Consider the following 18,189-nt stretch of genomic DNA (forward strand, 5'->3'; position numbering starts at 1 on the left):
AGTTAGAGTGAGGGAAAAAGAAGAGCTGGGGGGTGGAAAGAAGAAATTGGAAACCTAGAAGAGGCTGTGCCCTTTTCTCCTCCACCAAGACAGGGAAACCTTCTGTGCCTTCCCTCTTTGGTGAGAAATACCTGGGATAGCATTTTGCTAGCACTATTATCCTGTGTTATCTCCATTGCAGTAAGTGTATTTATCAATTGCAATTCTAAATTTGTTATATCTGTCACCTCATTAAATATGTTCAACTTTATGAAACTGTCTCAGTGAAAGTCCTTGACAGGGCTCTGAAACAGGCAAACATTGGGCTGCAAATGCTTTCAACTCTGTGAAACTCTGTGAGAGCTCTTACCAAGGCTCTGAAACAGGCAAACGCTGGTCCCTGGTAAGTCCCCTCTCATGCAACAATGGGCTTGGCAAAGGGCAAACTTCCAGCTGTTTAAAGACCTAGTGGATGAGATCCCCTGGCACACTGTCCTTAGGGACAGAGGAACTGGTCAGAGCTGGTAACTCTTTAATAATGCTTTTCTTAGAGCAGAAGAGCTCCCCATCCTCATGTGTAAGAAAGCAAGCAGGGAGGGCAGGAAGTGGGGATGGCTGAGCAAGGACCCGCTGGTCAAACTGAGGCACAAGAAAGAAATGCACAGGCAGTGGAAGCAGGGACATGTGGCCTCTTAAATTCCAGCGACAGTTTCTTCAAATTGTCTCTTCATGCTTTGAACCAGATTAGTTAAAAATACATTATTTTTAGGAAGAGTTTACATGTACTCTAACATTTTTAGTACAGTCTATGTTCTTTGCGTTAATAGATGCTAATACATTTTTCTAGGACATAGGGAATAAGGAAGTATCTCACTGATTGTTTCTCGGGTTTTAATGGCCTGACTAGAGCTATCAGCTTAGCTCCAGGAAAATGTGTGTTGTATCTTACATTCTGTTGTTTGTCTCGCCTGCAGAGAGGCTCCTAGAGGAGCATACTGCTCAGACATGTTGAACTACTGCAGAGAATAGGTAGCATCAAAGAGAAATAGGAGAGCCATTAACCACTGAAAATAAATGTACTCCTTATCTGGTGCTCTACCGCACTGTATATTGCACACTAAAAGCCGTATCACTAGCCACTCAAAGTCAGTATTTCTTGATTTTAAATGCTAATGTAAAATGTGTTGGTTCTTGAACATAAATCCCTTTTACACTGCTAAGGCTAACCAAATTTCCTGATTTTTATTGGACGATTCCTATGCAATATTTCATCGGAAGAAGATAGGAAGTGACATATTATACATCTGTAGGGACCCTTACAAGCCACAGGCAGTAAGGCTGAAGTCCCCAGATGAATTGGTGGAAGGATGACTCATCCGTGACCACGTGGCATTGCTAAGATGTGTCTCCCTTTTACAGTTTTGCTTTGTTTTGTTTTTTACACAAAAGAATCTGTGAAGGGTACAAAGAAAATCGACTTTTCAGTCTCACTTTCTGAAGAAAAACTTTTGTGCTGCCTAGTTAAGTGATGCTGCCTTAAAACCAACCTTGCTGTATTTAGGGCTTGTGCTGTCATCAGCTTTGAGATGGCAGTGACCAGCAGCGGAAAGGGATAAATTGCTTGGAGCTGGACTTCATCTGTACAGTTTTTTTCCCATATGTGTATGTTTTCATCTAACAGTTGTAATGTCTACCATCTTATTTGTACGTTTTGTCCTTCTTTCTGCTGAAATGACTTTAAAAGTAGACTGCTCATATTCAACAGTATAGAAGCAGCTTTCCAAGAGAAAACAGGTGGCCTCCAGTTCTTGGATCTTTTAGGAGATGTGTAAGCTGTGTCAGAGCTGCACTGCAGACTTTTGAAGGCAGGGTGCCAATGTAAAGCAATGAAAAGCAATTCAGAGTTTTGATTAAAGCTTTTACTGCGTTTCCCTACAGCAGTTTGCAAATCTTCAATCCTTCTCCAATCCTTTGCAATTCTTCACATGCAGTTTATGCACTGCTATGCATTTGATTTTTTTGTCCTTAGCATTAGATAAAAATAATGCGATATTTGCAAAGAAATTGAAGTGATAAGAATTGTTTTGTAGGTACTGGAGTAGCAAAGCATAACTCTTGAAAAAATACCAGACTTTTAGAAGTTTGTTTGCAGCCCAGAAAGCCATTCATATCCTGGGCTGCATCAAAAGCAGCATGGCCAGCAGGGCGAGGGAGGGGATTGTCCCCCTCTGCTCTGCTCTTGTGAGACCCCACCTGGAGCCCTGTGTTCATCTCTGGGGCCTCTATAACAAGAAGGATGTGGAAATATTAGAATGAGTCCAGAGGAAGGCCATAAAGGTGATCAGAGGGCTGGAGCACCTCTCCTGTGCAGACAGGCTGAGAGGGTTGGGGTTGTTCAGCCTGGAGAAGCTCCCTGGAGAGGCTCCGGGGAGACCTTACAGCGGCCTTCCAGTGCCTGGAGGGGGCCTGCAGGACAGCTGGGGAGGGACTCTGTGTCAGGGGGTGTAGTGATAGGACAAGGAGTAATGGCTTCAAACTAAAAAAGGTAGATTTAAATTAGATATTCACAAGAAATTCCTTACCGTGAGAGTGATGAGGCCCTGGCACAGGCTGCCCAGAGCAGCTGTGGATGCCCCATCCCTGGAGGTGCTCAAGGCCAGGCTGGATGGGGCTTTGGGCAACCTGGTCTGGTGGGAGGTGTCCCTGCCCATGGCAGGGGGGTGGAGCTGGGTGGGCTTTAAGGGCCCTTCCAACCCAACCCATTCTATGACTCTGTGATTCTGTGCTTATATTTCTAGTTTCTTGTCAGTTAAAAATCATCTTGCATGTAAGGATTGGAGTGAATGCTGATAAGTGGTAAGGCACATTCCTTAAATACTGCCCAGAGTTAGGGACATGATAGTAGGAATAGGAGGAAAATATGCAAAGTTTTCTGTTCCAGCTACTGATGTGTTGGTTTCATCCTTCTGAGAGACATAGTGGGTGGGATGTGTGCTGTGGCTCCTTCTCATATGTGGGTGTTGCACTGGAAATTCTCATTCAGAAACCATTATTCCTGCAGGTGTTTTAGTGATGGCCAAGTATGTGTTAGCAGCCTTGGAGATAAATTGCCCCAGAAGACTTTCCTTTGGCTTCTGTACAAATACAAAGTACTTCTCATAGCTAAGGCCATTATCTATTATGAAGTTGGCATTTTTAGACGCTGGGCTAATTATCAATATATTCACAGAAAAGGAAAAAAAAAAGCTGACATTTCCAGAATGTATGTTATGATGATACACATTGCAGAAGAAATGTAGCCAGGCTTTTTGCCAAATCCTGTAGTTCTATTCTATAGTTGTTTTCCAAAGGCTGTGGTACGAATGCCTTCAACTCTTGCACAGTTGCCACAATTTTCATCTGATTAAACTGCTATGGTCAACTAACAAAGGAATATACTTGAATGAGACTCCAGTTAAATACTCTTATTTTGACATACTTGATTTCTGTAAAAACCACTGCCAAGTATTTCTTTTTTTCTCATCAGAATGAAAGTAAAGCCAGAGTCCAGAAAAGCTAAACAAAGCTGTTTCAGCAGCCCACTCTGTGCCGTATTATGTAGTTGGGTATCTGTTTCAAAGAGGAGCCACAATTATTTCATGCGTAAATATTTAGATAGTTGCATGTGCTGAGAAACAAAGACTATTCTAGATCTGAAATTGTGAGGGATGTCCATCTAGAATTTTACGTTCCACATGGTTTAGTTTATGTATATACCATAGCAGTTGTAAGACAGTACACAGCTTGTTCCATTAAAAAGGCTTGTAACATTAATCCTGACCTTCACCCTTTCTGTTGACACCTAATTTCCCGATGCTTCATGAGAATCTCCCTCTTAAACTACTTCTGAGTTTCCTTTTATAAGAGTCCTGTCCAGATGTTGTCTGTCTACCTCTGCCTTCCCAAATGATTATTTTTAGTGCACTGTAATTCCGACAGGATGTTGTCTTTGCAAGCTGCATTGCATTCACTATCTAGGACGAGCAATTAATACAAATAGTATGTTACAGTTTTTGTATGTCTTTTTCTAATGATTTCTTTTTAATTACAGAGCAAAGAGATTGCATTTCAGCTTCATGAAGACTTAATGAAAGTTCTTAATGAGCTTTACACGGTAAGTACAGTTGCTTACTTAGCTTATCTTGTACAAATTCCATATCAGACTTCTTCTATAAGCTTTAAGTATCCTTTTATCTAGCAAGTTACCCCCAGTGGAGGTGCTTATTTTTGTCTCTTTACACAAGGCCAAATTATCTCTTTTGGAAGGACTACTCCACTCACTTGTTTAGAATATGTACGCTAATACTTTCAGGATTACTCTCTACTTTCAACCCTTTCTTCCCCCAGACCATGCTAAACCAGTTTCTTATAATTTTTGTTGGTTATTAATAAGGCATTTCTACTCAGACCTTACCAGAGCAAAGCTTTTCTGCCTTTTTTATTTTTTGTCAGTGCTGCCATTTGAATCATTGACTAGACTCAGGAAAAGTCATAGTTGCTTGCAGATCCAGTGCTGTGGTGTCTAAATGTTTCCTATATGCACTGCCCTATCCTTGAAAAGTAAATAATGAAAAGAAAAATGGAGGGTTGTGTAGGCTTTCCATACCATTCTGAAAGGTCAAGAAGAGAAAAAACAAAACATAGAGCATTCTGGCAAGCTGCTGCTAACTGTTTGGAAATTCTGAAAGAGGGGAAATCTGAACTTCTTTTCCTCTTTGAAACTCAGCTACATATCTCATTACTGCAGGATGAGATCCTGTCTACCTGAAAGCCATTTCTCAAAATATTGTGGGGATAGGTACCAACAATATTTTCTAAGAAAGAACAAAGTGAGAATTACTTTTTATTTTGTTTTGTTTATACATAGCTATGCAATGAAAAGGAACTGGTGAGATCTACCTCCTACAAGCCTGTTGATTCCTGCTGATTGAGGAAGTAGTACATCTAAATTTTATCTTGTATCTGAAAGAGATGAAAGTTCTGCACTCTGATACCTTACATAACAGTCCCTAGACTGCTCCTTTCCCTATCCTCAGTATTTGGGGGATCAGAAAAACAAAACAAAACCCAACAACAACAGTAAAAAAAAAAAACACAATATTTACATTGAGAAACAATTTGTGATTTTAAGGAAGTTCAGGAAGACAGCAGAGACTAGCTCTCCTCACGCTGAGATCAGTCAAGCATTACTTGTGTCTCATCTGTTTTTATTTTGACCTAGGAAAAATTGTGCACCGTCTGCAGATGGGTTAAAGAGCATTTGAACTCAAGAACAACTTGGGTGGCGAAAAAGAATTCCAAATAAATGTAGACCTGTATCACTGCCCTAGATTCTTTTGGATTGTAGTTAAGGATGCAAGTTCCTAAAACCTGCCTAAAACTTTTTTATCCTCTTTTTTTGAGGGCTTTTCTTAATTTTTTTTCCTGAAATCACCGCTGATTTTGTAGAACGCGATACTGCAAAAGCTTGTTGCCTCAGTCCTGTAGTCTCTTAAATATGCTGGGATCGGCTTTGCTAAAGTAGTGATAGCCTCAGACAATTCACACAGCTGCAGGGAATCAGCAACTGTAGGAGCAATTGCACAAGCAGGACTTCAGTGATGAGTAAGCCCTGAAGATACAGCCTTGTTCCAATTAAACAGTTATGTAACTCGAGAGCCTAGTGAGGTGCAGGATTAGTGCCTGTGCTCCCAGGATAGGAAAACACCGAAGCATGTGCTGAAATACTTGGCTGAATCACCAGTGAAAATCCGCAGGACTCTGGGCTTTAGTATTTTCATTCTTTTTCATCACATTAGTGCTTATGTCTTCCCACTGAGAGCTGCAGAAGTTTATTCAGATACTAACTTCTATGTTATGCCTTCCAGTGAGTGCCACTTCCTTTCTCAGAGCTTAAATTTTTTGTGAACTAGGAAGGTTTTTTAAGCTGATAGAATACAGAATATATGCACCATTTAAATTAAATTACTGCTGTACAATACTTTTTGGGGGATGAAATAAACTTCACCTAATTTTTAGGCATCTGCAATGTATGTACAAATATCCTAGCCTGCCATCTGCGTTCCAGTTACAGTTGCTGGAAATCTAATATGTGGAGATCAGAACCCTTCATCTGATCAGATGTAAGCATGTGCTTCAGATGAAATTAACTACACCGATAACTCTGTTGTCCAGCTTTTCATTGATTGCAAAGGACTTCATCAGCTGTAGGTGTGCCCATATTTAGCCAGAAACAAGCCACACTTAGTAAAGTGACAATATGGTGCAGAACAGCACCTGTTCCACTACTTGCAGCATTAGAATGATCATCATCTTATCTGTGTAATATATATCTTCGTGTACATAAAGGTAGAAAGATACCTAGACAGATGGACACCTCATACATAGGTTTTAAATTCTGTGTAACATTTACTGTTTACAGAATAAGGTCATATCATAGTGGCTTCACATAAACAAGTATCTACATTTTTTAACTCCGGGAGGCATGTTTCTCAGTCATTTACAAAAGGGAAAAGTCATCTTTCTGCTTTTCCCATGATTTATGGGAAGAAAAAGAAAAAAAAATAGTAAAATTAATTTCAGTCTTACTGTTGTGCAGTAAATCTTTGTGTCCAAAAGAAATCAAATGAATTTCAAGTCAGTAAAAAACTGAAGTCTCTCCCTATTAATCTTTTTTTTTTTTTTAAAGAATGGTACTTTCATGAAAAGTAACTGTTAAAATGTAAAGCCTTACTGGAGTTTAAATACCCCTAAAGCCTCCATGTGAGGGGGCAAATATCAGAGTTTCTAAACAAACTGAGTATGTGTATGAATGTGGGTTTAATAATCTGCTTACTACTTACGGCATCATCCTTTATTTTACAAGAAAGATCTGTAAAATAAGGTCACCTTCCAGAATTAAAAAAAAAAAAGTTACAAAAGTGCAGTGAAAAGAATGAGAGAATTTAAATCACTAAAAGCTAAAATAATGAGAAGGACATGTTTTGAGGCACGGGTATAGTCATTTTAAAGAAGTTGCATGTTTTATTTGTTACTCCTTGGACTTCTCAGATAAGGATTGGGTCCGTTAGGCAGATGTATGCAGGTACACAAGTATTTTTGCAGCTCCACAATACCTCTTTCATGCAAACATCATGTTGTGTGCTCCACTGACAAGATGTAAGACATTACATGCCTAGATTTCCCTAATGTTTTGGGATGAAGGGCTGGATTAAGTAATTGTTTCAAACCCAGATGATGAGAGGCTTTACCACCCATCTCTAGCCAGACATCAGGCCTTACCCCACCTGCGTTCAGACTTCTCAAGCACAAGGTACCTCAAACCCAATTAGAATGATCCAGAATAAATGGGATGTTTAAATGAATTGCTTCTGATTTGGTCCAGATATTTTTAATGGATGAGTTCAGGCACAACCTACTAAGTATCAGAATAATAACTGACTTTGTTCTGGTGATAGTGCTGCATCAAGTATCCTAGTCATCTCTATCACAGCCGGTGTCAGAAATAAAAGGTGATTTCAGGACCCTTCTCTGAAAATATAAGCTTCACTTTTGCCTCAGAAAATCCTTTTTAACCTGTTCATAGGATCAGATCTAGCTACTGCTCTAGTTAGGGACTTCTGTCCATTGGTGTTGATGGTTTTTAAATCAAATTCTTCAAACCAATAAGTAGTGCTATAGATTTTTCAAAGGAGAAACTGTTCCAAGAGAAGAAAAAAATAAAGCACTAAGGAGCTGAAGAGACTTGCCACCTTCCACTAAGAATGCAGGCTGAAGGTTTCCAGTTAAAAAACCTCTTTCTGCACAGATATATTTTTAAGACCATGAAAGTCTGAATCTCTGCTTTTTGAGAGACTGCAAAGCTATTTGGCTGCATATTGAATGTGGAGAAGCTCAGAACTGCAGTGAAATGTCCAAAAAAATAAAGTCAGACATTTTAGAATATTAAATGCCCGTTCTTTAAAAAATCACTCCATTAAGAGATCTTTCACCTTGCTTACACTTTATGTAACTCCTTCTTTTACCAATTTGCATTACTAGGAATTATTCTGAAAATAGGAGATGTGTATAATAGGTCTTCTGTTTATTCACTGAGAGTAGTTCAGCTTGTATTCACTTTGTTTTATGCCATCGTAATTACAATTATGCATCACGTACAGGATTAATGAAAAAATAAAAACAGAAGCAGGTGAAGTAAGGCTCCAGAAGATGTTCTAAGAATGTGTGAGTGAAGCAGGCTTATTTTATTGGAGTAAACAAAATTTTGTAAGGCAAACTTTCCTTTTTGTTTTTCATCTCTGTTCCATAGAGAAGGTTTACTTGAATATTACAATAAATATTTGTATGTTTTCTGCATGTTATTCACATGGCTAGTGGAAATACATTTTAAGACTCTCTGTTTTCAATTCTCAGTATTTTATGCTCTTGTTCTTATATTACGACTCAAAACATCATGCTAAAAATAATCAGATAGATAAGTTTCAGTCTGTATCTTTGCAAGTTCAGTAAATTATAAGTGGCAAGTACTTTTAATTATGCATGGTTTCTCCTTGGCTGTGCCAGACAATCAGTATTTTCAGGTCTGCAACATCCCAGCTACTGTGCATTAATCTTACTCCTATCCTCTCCCTATTACTCTTTCAGCCAGTGTAGGCTAGAAATTAGTCCCACATTTTACATAAGGATTTAAGCTGTTGAAACTAGAGCAAGGTGTTCCTTTTGAGTAAGCAGAGATGAAGAAAGAAGAGCCCATTTAGTTGTGTGAGGTCACAGATTGAAGGTCTTTTCCTGACAATTCCAGAAAAAAATGTTGATCAAACTGAAAACTGTAGAGGTTTGTGTCAATGTTTTTTGCAAACTGAGAGATTTAGAGATCTTTTTACATGTTGATTGAATGAGCGAATAAATTATTGATTTTACCATTGATCCTCCTTGCTACAGAGAAAGCTCCCCAAACTCTTCTTCCATTTCTCTTGAAAGCTACCATATCTTGTAAGATCAGATCAAGTACTGCAAAATAACGATAACATCTGAGTAATGAGGCATGGTAGGAGACAGTGGGTAGGCATAGTCTTTTCTTGCAGTGGAGGGAAGTCTCCACTGAGCTTATTTAGGAGTCAGGGCATATTCATAAATGACCTCCAAGTGTGTGTGTGGTGGTGGGGAGTAGTGTGTTGTCAAGTTTGCTGAAAATACAGAACTGTTTCAGTAATCAGGATGGGGACAGGTGGTGGAGAAAAGTAGTGTACATTGGAGGGAAAAAGCCATTTCACATAAATATAACATGCTGAACTTTAAACTGACTGGTAACAGTCAGTAGTAGATAATTCTAGGAAAATATACCATGCAACTTTAAAGAGTGAGGGGATCGGCTGTTAGGAGCAAGTAGGAAAAGAAAAGAGAGCAAGACAGAAAACAATCAGATGCATGTATAATTATGGCCCATGTATACTCACATCTTTCAGTACTGTGTATGGCTCTGATCTCACTTGGAAGCACTGGAAAAAAGTACTTGGAAGAAAGATCCATTGAGGGTTTTCTTAGGTGTCCTACATCTACTGTTCATGACGTTTCTTGCTTTTAGGGAGAAATTACTAATGTCCACTCCTCCTTCAGAAGAGGGGCTAAGTAAAACAGAGAATGATCAAATGGGGAACTATAAATGAAAAGTTCAAAAGAAAGGAGTTGAGAGCCACAAGAATAAAAACAAGAAACTGGTAGGAATTGAAGTGAACACTGAGCAAAGCAACCATGACAGTGCCAACTGCTTTCTAGATACTTTTGAAGACAGGCTACTAAACCTGGGGGGTGGTATGCCTGGACTGGTACAACTTCAGTGTATGAATTATACACCTATACTTACCTGACTGGATTTATTACACATCAGACTGGAGTCAGTGAAGGAAGATAAGATCTTAGAGGGTCACTGACTGAGAACAGTGCTCTCCTCTTTCCTTTGGCCCTGTACCATTCTGGTTTTTTGTTTTACTGAGCTGTTTTGCTCAAGAGTCAGAAAGGCCTATGAAAGAGTTCATTAGACAGGAGCACTAATGTGAATCATCTGCAATATTTAGTGACATTTAGAAATGTGAAAGGTATTTAGCTGCCTCATATATATCTCACGCAAAATCTCTGCCTCTTACCTTTTGGAATAGGAGCGTGAAAGCATGCTCTGAGTGTAAGGAAGCAGAACTGTAGATAGCTTCTACCATCGAAGTAGATCTAAGGCAACTGAAGAATTGATAAGTGACAGTCTAGTCAGTCTGTTAACCTGTATTTGTAATATCTTTTTGTGTGTGTGTGCTCCATTTTGCAGAAGTTGATCATGATAAAATCCATTGGTTATAGCAAGGAGCAGGATTTTTTTCAAACATCATAAAAATACATCCTCATGTATACCACTTGGTTTTCCAAATTTCACCTTCTGTCATCATGCTTTTCCCAAGCAATACAATTGCAAGGCTTGCAGAAAAGTGAAAAAATAGGGACAGTCTAAAGCAAACAATTTAATATTAAATAAGACTAGGTCTGCTGGGCCACTTGCATTTTTCAGTTTCTTTATCTCACTCATTAAAATTTTAGTTGTTTAATTTCTAAGGGTAGTTACAGCCAGATTTTCTTTTTTTTCTTTACTGAAATAACATAGAATCTGGATTCTCTGTAGAAAACTTAGGTCCAATTTACTGCAGTATATCAGAGATCCAAGAGCTGGTGAAATCTCTGATTCAGTAATTCTGTATTGGTAATAATATACCAGAGATTACTCCTGGAAACACATCAGAGGCTGGCTTGGAAGTGAAAAAGATGACGAAAACAGCTAATACTAAGCCTGCTTAACTGCTAAAGTCCAATGATGTAATGGCGTTGGTATAAGATATTACTTATTTATTGGGGAAAGCACTAGCTACCTAATGTAATGAATCCCTTGCAACTCCAGTTTCTCATAGGAACTTACTACTTACCAGAGACAATTCTGAAACAATTTAAACTCACTAATTCCAACAGGAATGAACTTCTGCTCCATTAAATGATTATTTCCTGAAAAAGCACTGTGAAAAAGCTATTAATTATGCAGTTTTATTATACAAATAAAGCACGTTCCTTTGACAAACCCAAGATAACTGCAATACATTTTCTCTTTGTAGCATTCAGTCTTAATACTTTGGGTTAAGATTTTTTCTAGAAAAGTAGTTTGCTTGTAGAAAATGAAAGCTAGAGCCTTGCTACAGGAATGTTCCTCTCTTGTAGCCCACAGAAGTTCAGCATTAATTGCTGTCTTGTTGATGGATTTACCCCAATAATGATTGTGGGTTTAAATAAAATAATTATCTAAGTGATGACTCTAATGTTCCCTTCACTGTGATAGGTGCTGTGTCCTGCCCTGAGCCCAACTTACTGAGCTCTTACAAATGATGAAAGTTGCTACCACTAAGTGCAGTCTGTCACCTACAAGTAAGAGGGTGCATAGTTTGTATAGCATGATCTTGTCCAACTGCTTATAGTCTGAATTAGTTATCTGTCAGAAATCTATATTTTACATCATTGGATCTCCAATAATAGACCTGCTAAATTAGCAGGAGATGAACTCCCAATTTGATTTTAGAAAGGGACTTGTATGTATTTAACAACGCTTGTCCAGTACAGCAGCAAAGTGCAGCATATCCATCATGATGGCAGTTCAGCATCTGCAACATTACAACCTTGCTGTCTTTTCAGTGTATACTTGATAGCTGATCAATAAGCACTTTGGGGGACTAATTAAAGTCAGTTCATTGATGGATGCTCTCACAGGATAGTCTATCAGTTCAACAGTTTGGTGGGCATTTGAGAATCTACATTGCTTACTTCATCAGAGAATTTGTCATTTGAGTAACAGATCTATGGATCTGTTACATGTTCACAGATCTGAAATCCATGGTTCTTAGAACTCTTAATACCGTAAGACTATTTTCAAGAATTAGACGAGCCTGTTACTGTCTTTTACAGTATCTAGCAGTCTTTTAAATATTCTTGGGAGAAAAGATGGCATAATGTTAAGGGAAAGATTAATATATATGCAATTTAGCATGCAAATTATGCGCTAACTTGTTGATGAAGTATGCAGTGAAATACTTGGAAGCCTTGTTTATTCCTATTTATTTTCTATTTGTGTCTATCTAATGCTTTTTCAAGTTTTTGTTTAGCTGCTGCACCATCAGCTCTTAAAAAACTTCGGCAAATCATGAGAAAGACTGGAGCTGTCAGCTTGCCCTAGAGGCCTGCAAAGTAATGATGTCACTAGTGCATGAGCTAAGCAGTGCTATCAATATATCAAACTAGACAGGAATAAAATGCACAGACTGATCACTGCTCTGTACATACTGTATACTGATTTCTAAACCAGCATGGCTCAGGTAGGACACACTGACTGTTGTCCTGCCCTGATTATACTGCCAAAGGGAGGGCTTCTTTTTCAATTTTACTTGTGCTGCAGTCATTTGTACTAAGAACCATGTCATTCTCACACAAACTTGACTTTCAATCAGGGTATGTGGAGGCACTCTGGATTTGATAGCATGTGCTGTAAGCAGGCAATGAGAGGAAGAAGTGCTCTTCAGTGATGCGAGCTTAGTGAAGTCAGCGTGGAGGCTTCTGAGCCTCTTGGTGAGAGCCGGTAGTGATGCACTTACGCTCCTTCACTCAACAGTGAGGCAGGCTGAAATGTCATAGCCACTGCAGAAAGATATTTATGCCTAGTACGCCCTGCTATACAGCGCTCAGAAAAAACTGCTTCTAAAACTTGTGTTTACTGCCTTTGTCAAGAAGTGTCAAAGCAAGGATTTTTCCTTACGTCAGATGCTTTGAGATGTGCTGTTAGGAAACTCAGAGAGGTTATTATTGTTCCCTCTTTGCAGGCAAGAACAGTAGGAGTACAAAACAAAATAACTTTCCTAGATCGTAAGATAAATAATTTAGCCTTCTCCCACCAACTACAAAGTCTCCAGAGCTGACACTGAATGAAATATAAAAAATAAAAAGAAACACCTGTAGACTTCTGTAAGGAAGCACAAACAAATTGAGTAAAAAGACCAACAGAGAAGGGTATACAATCAGTGTCTTTAATTTCCTTTTCCCATAATTTTTAAGAGATCCATATCACTTTCTGTGCCTTTTCAGGTTTATTTAATAATAAAAAAAAAAACTTCTTTAAGAAGTGTATTTCTTCTCTTTTCAGTAATTATTTCCATTTGGCTATATGAGTTAGATACCCCGGGCAGAGGATATTGACAGCTTTAAAAATGCCTTTGGTAACAGTGCAGGATATAGGAAGCTAAACGTGCTGTTAGGTTAAACTGGAAACAGTGAGGATCTCAGCTCTGCAGGCTTGCATCCTCTTTTCAGCGCAATATTTTTTTTTCTTCACAGTTTTGCCCCATCCGTTCAGACTGTGGGCACCAGCTGTTCCCTTTGTGCATCCAGTGTTTCCACAGAGAGCTATGAACATGTTTTTTTTTTTTTTAAATAAGACCAGTGCTTTTGATGCACATCTGTGACTTTTTTACCTTACTACAAGAAGCTGGTGAAGAGTCACCTGTTTCATTTTTAGTACCAAACCTATTCCAGTTATATCAGTGGCATCAGTATTGCAGCATTGGGCAGTTCCCCAGACTAGCCTCCCTTCAGCAGGCCACACGAAGCCCTGCTGAGGGAGGAATGGAGGGACCCTTTGACTCCTTCCTGGCTGTATCCTTTGGAAATGAGAGTGGCTTGGGTGGTCTGGGCTCAAAGATGACATCTGCTGGAGAGAGTGCTCCAGCACCCTCTGAAGAAGAGAGGAGGCCATCGTCTGCCTGAGGATGCCTTCCCACCTTGTTCCTTGCATGAAGATCGCGTGTGTTTGCAGTCTGGCAGTCCACGCTCTCTTGGCCACACAGCTATCATGTGTGCAGGAAAGATAGCGGTGTTATGGGGGAAGGAGGAAGTGTCTTCGTGACTTCTCTATCAGACTGCGCCTTCTCCAGCTCATGTTTGGAGAGCTGGCCAGTTCTACATCATGGCTGATCTGCTGGCTGCGTGGTTAGACACAGCTTCTCTCCAGGCCTTTGACAGCAATTCAGCTGACCAGGGACCTGTCCGCAGACTGAAGCTTCCTGTTGTCCCTGCTTCCTTCCCCTGTCCTCACAGCAAAGCGTATCCACCTGTTTTCAGACATTCGGTGCCCCCAGCAGCTTAGTACTAAGGAAGTAAGATAGATATGGCCCTGATATTGATTTAGTTTTGTTGCTCATCATTTCAGGCTTTCATACAGAGTCCTGAAGTTTAATAACAAGGATTTGGTTCTTTCCCGTCAGAGCAATAAAAAAAAATCCTAGAAAATATTTTCTGCACAACTGTTGGCTTAAATATTTGATAGCCTGCTGCTCAGTCACCTACCAAATGATTCTGAGATACGAGGTCCTTCTGAGCAGAAGTGAGGCAGAATGAGAGACAGTCACATACATTTACATGATGACTGGTTCTCCATCATCTTCCTCTTTATTCACAGTGCTTGGTAAAGCACTCTGACCTTTTAGAATTTTAAATATATAAATACCCATTTATTTAAATGAATAGTGACAGTTCTGGCATCATCCAAAGGCCTCACTGAAAGTCAGTCATTAATAAAGCCCATAGGCTCTTAGTATCCCTATTGGGATAGCATTGAATAAATCAGAAAATAAAAATGCAACTGGAAGTCCTCAGCCTGTGTTGGCAAGTAAACTTATCCAAATTCCATCTTTAAAAGAGAACATTTTATTAAATGACCCTGTTGTTTTTCTGTATGTACCTTTTTATTTTCATTTTCTCCTAATTCCTTTTTGATTCTGTCTTTTGCAGGTCATGAAAACATACCACATGTATCATGCAGAGAGCATCAGTGCAGAAAGCAAACTGAAGGAGGCAGAGAAGCAAGAAGAAAAACAGATTGGGAGGTCGGGAGACCCTGTTTTTCATATTCGACTAGAAGAAAGGCACCAGAGACGGAGCTCTGTGAAAAAGATTGAAAAAATGAAGGAAAAAGTAAATAGTCCTTTTATTTTGCTTCATTTAAAGTAAATTCAATGCATTTCTGACATTCCTTAGCATGATATTAGATAGAGAAGTCCAGCTGGGAAATAAAATTAAACAAGGTACACATAATAAACTAGCAGTGGGTTATAGACAACTTGATTTAATTGCAGATCAGAGAAGGGAATACTTTATAATTCTTACTACAGGGTTTGTTATATTTGGAACGAAATACTAAGTTATCGCTTTGTATTACATTTTTATATGAATAATAGGCTGGCAGTTAAGGTTCTTTCTTGTTAATAGGAATGTTTGCTTGATTTGTTTCCATTTTTGCTACATATCATCAATTAAGTAATTCAAATACATTCATATGCAATCTCTTTCCTAGCGTCAAGCAAAATATTCTGAAAACAAGCTGAAATCTATTAAGGCCCGTAATGAATACCTGCTCACCCTTGAAGCAACCAATGCTTCTGTTTTCAAGTATTATATTCATGACCTTTCAGATTTAATTGACGTAAGTATTTGCACATTTATTTTTATCTTTATTTTGTTCACGAATAATACGTATGTTTTTCATTTTCAAAGGGAATACATTAGTCATATGGGTTGCCCATATGACAATACATTCACCATTTATAATTTGTGTGGAATAATTAGCAGATATTCCTTTCAGCTTTATATTTCACAAAATAAAGTGCCAATAAGATGCTGAACCCCGTCTTTTAAAGTTAGAATGGTACCTTTCTTCCCTATATGGCAAGAGCAAATATGACAGGAATAACATAAAAAAGTAGACTATTCCATTTTGTACTATTAAACTATTTCTTGTCTACAGATATTTCTTAGAACATAAACGTCTGAAGTGCAAGTGCATGCTGCCAGCTCACATACAATTTTTCATCCACCAATATCCCCAAGTCTTTCTCCTCATGGCTACTCTCCATCCATTCATCCTCCAGTCTGTAGCAATGTTTGGGATTGCTCCAACCTATTTGCAGCACCTTGGACTTGTTGAACTTCATGAGGTTCACCTGGGATCACTTTTCAAGCACGTCCAGGTCCTTCTGGATGGGATCCTTTCCCTCTCTTGTATCAACTGCCCCACTCAGCTTGATGTCGTCTGCAAACTTGCTGAGGGTGCACTTGACCCCACTGTCTATGTCGTTAATAAAGATATTAAACAGTAGTGGGCCCAGTACAGACCCCTGTGGGACCGCTACCCCTTCAGAGGCTGGAAAGATGCTGATTTAGTCTTCTCTCTTGCCTTCTCTTTTAGAGCTCACATTTCCCAGTGAATGTCTCCAGGGTATGTGCCTACTCTGTCAAGACTTTCTCAGAGTGGAAAATGTTCCTGGTTCTTACCGATTTCAGTGATGTTCACAGAGTTTGCCATAGCAGTGAATGCTGTAGAAACCACAGCCCTGGAGCTTCACAAAGAATTGTGAGGAGAAGCAAGCTGAAGCTCTCTGTACATATATACAAAGACAACACTCATTGGAGTTAGTGTTTGAAAAGATATTTACACAACCATGAAGACTAGAGCTTTCTAACAGCTCTACTCTTTAACAGAAATTTACATTTTGCAATATTTCTTAATGCAGGAAAACAATACATACTTTGAGTGGCTTTTTCCAAGCCATGAATAACATTCTTTTGGTGAAATAGCTTTAGAAATTACACTTCTCTAAAGAATTTAAATGGAAAATTTAAATGCCCTTTTCATGACTGTTCTGTATGAGTTGTCTATAAACGTGTAACCAGAATTTGCTTCAGAACCAACTTAGTCTGACTGTGAGCTTCTTTAAAGGAAGTGTCTTGCAGACATTTGTATTTAATCAGAATATTCTGTGAAAGCACTGGTATCTAGACAGAGTGTTTACTACTTGACAGAGGAAACACTTTCTGTAAATGCAAGAGTCTTGGCAAGATTTTCGGATTATATCATTGGAATGTGAGACATACTTCCCACTGACCATATGTTACAACGATTCAGACTACCTCATTCTGTAAATCTACTAATGTAATGGGATGATTGTGAGTTTTCAGAGCAGGGGTGGTTATTTCATTCTTTACCCTCTCTACTTTGTTCTTATTTGCCTGCCTTCCTTTCTGTGCTTCCCTGAACTCTCTCTCTCTTTGCAGAAGGAGATTACTTCTCCTTTGTGTCTGAATTTCAGTTAACATGGAAGGGATTTAGATCTCCCTGAGCTGTTAATGTTGATCGTAAATGAAACTGAATGTTTTCCTACATTACTGATAAATATGTCTGATGAAAACGGGATAAATATATGGAGGAGCACAGTGAACTGTTCGTAACAAAATTGGGGATGGTTGTGGGATTTATTTATTTATTAATGGTTTTTTTTCCAATGCAACTTGATTTGTGAGGCTCATATGGAAAATCCTAAGTTGCAGTTCCTTAGATGAACTCAGTCTGAACTGTTCAACTCGTTCATTTCATTAACAAAGCTCAGGGCTTCTGACTTAAAACGATGATGTGGTGTTCATCTTAAGCCCTTGTGATAAAAGCAAGATAAAATATTACTGGAGTCTTAGCTAGATGCTTTAATGCATTTCATGAGCTGAAGGCTGGGACCAACATTTGCAAAGAAGAGAGGGGATAAGCAGGATTTACTATGTACAGTGTATTTCTGTTCTCACCATATTGTTCTAGAGAAATTTGAATTTTCTGTCGAATATTTCTTCTCTTTTGAATATGTAGTAGGATCTTGTTCAAGTGAAGGACAGGATTAGTTTTTCTCCTTATGTGTATCATGTAGGAAGTAGCAGAGTGCTTTTTAGCTAAACTAAATAATCTCTGTCTGATACATAGATATTTTTTTTAAGATTGTGGATTTCTGAGGAATAGTAGCATACACACCCCTGCTAAGCTGACTGTTAGTACCAACATCTGTCCATGTGGCACAAATTATTACTCATTTATTTGAAGAGTTGCATGTATTTGTGTTTATTAGTTTTATCTGGGTATAAGAGGAAGGTAAGGAACTTTTTTCAGACTTAGCATGTGATCTGTGATCTGAAGGTAAGTGCTAGGAAATATTGATCAAGACTAACTTCACTGTAGTTCTGCTACTGGAATAAATATAATGTTTATGTGTTGATCTTCCTTAAAGTGGA

At 38.7% G+C, this 18,189-nt stretch overlaps 1 protein-coding gene across 2 annotated transcripts in view; it reads left to right on the forward strand.

The window, feature by feature from the left end:
• SRGAP1 (SLIT-ROBO Rho GTPase activating protein 1) overlaps nt 1-18,189 on the forward strand; it is a 151,467-nt gene that overhangs the window by 84,378 nt on the left and 48,900 nt on the right. For both annotated transcript variants that reach the window (XM_035543927.2, XM_035543928.2), the window contains exons 4-6: nt 4,070-4,132; nt 14,875-15,057; nt 15,437-15,565. In XM_035543927.2, coding sequence (XP_035399820.1) covers nt 4,070-4,132; nt 14,875-15,057; nt 15,437-15,565 — 375 coding nt within the window. The remainder of the gene's footprint in view (nt 1-4,069; nt 4,133-14,874; nt 15,058-15,436; nt 15,566-18,189) is intronic.

Source organism: Cygnus atratus, chromosome 1 (genome assembly GCF_013377495.2).
Source record: "Cygnus atratus isolate AKBS03 ecotype Queensland, Australia chromosome 1, CAtr_DNAZoo_HiC_assembly, whole genome shotgun sequence".
In the NCBI taxonomy this organism is placed as follows: domain Eukaryota; kingdom Metazoa; phylum Chordata; class Aves; order Anseriformes; family Anatidae; genus Cygnus; species Cygnus atratus.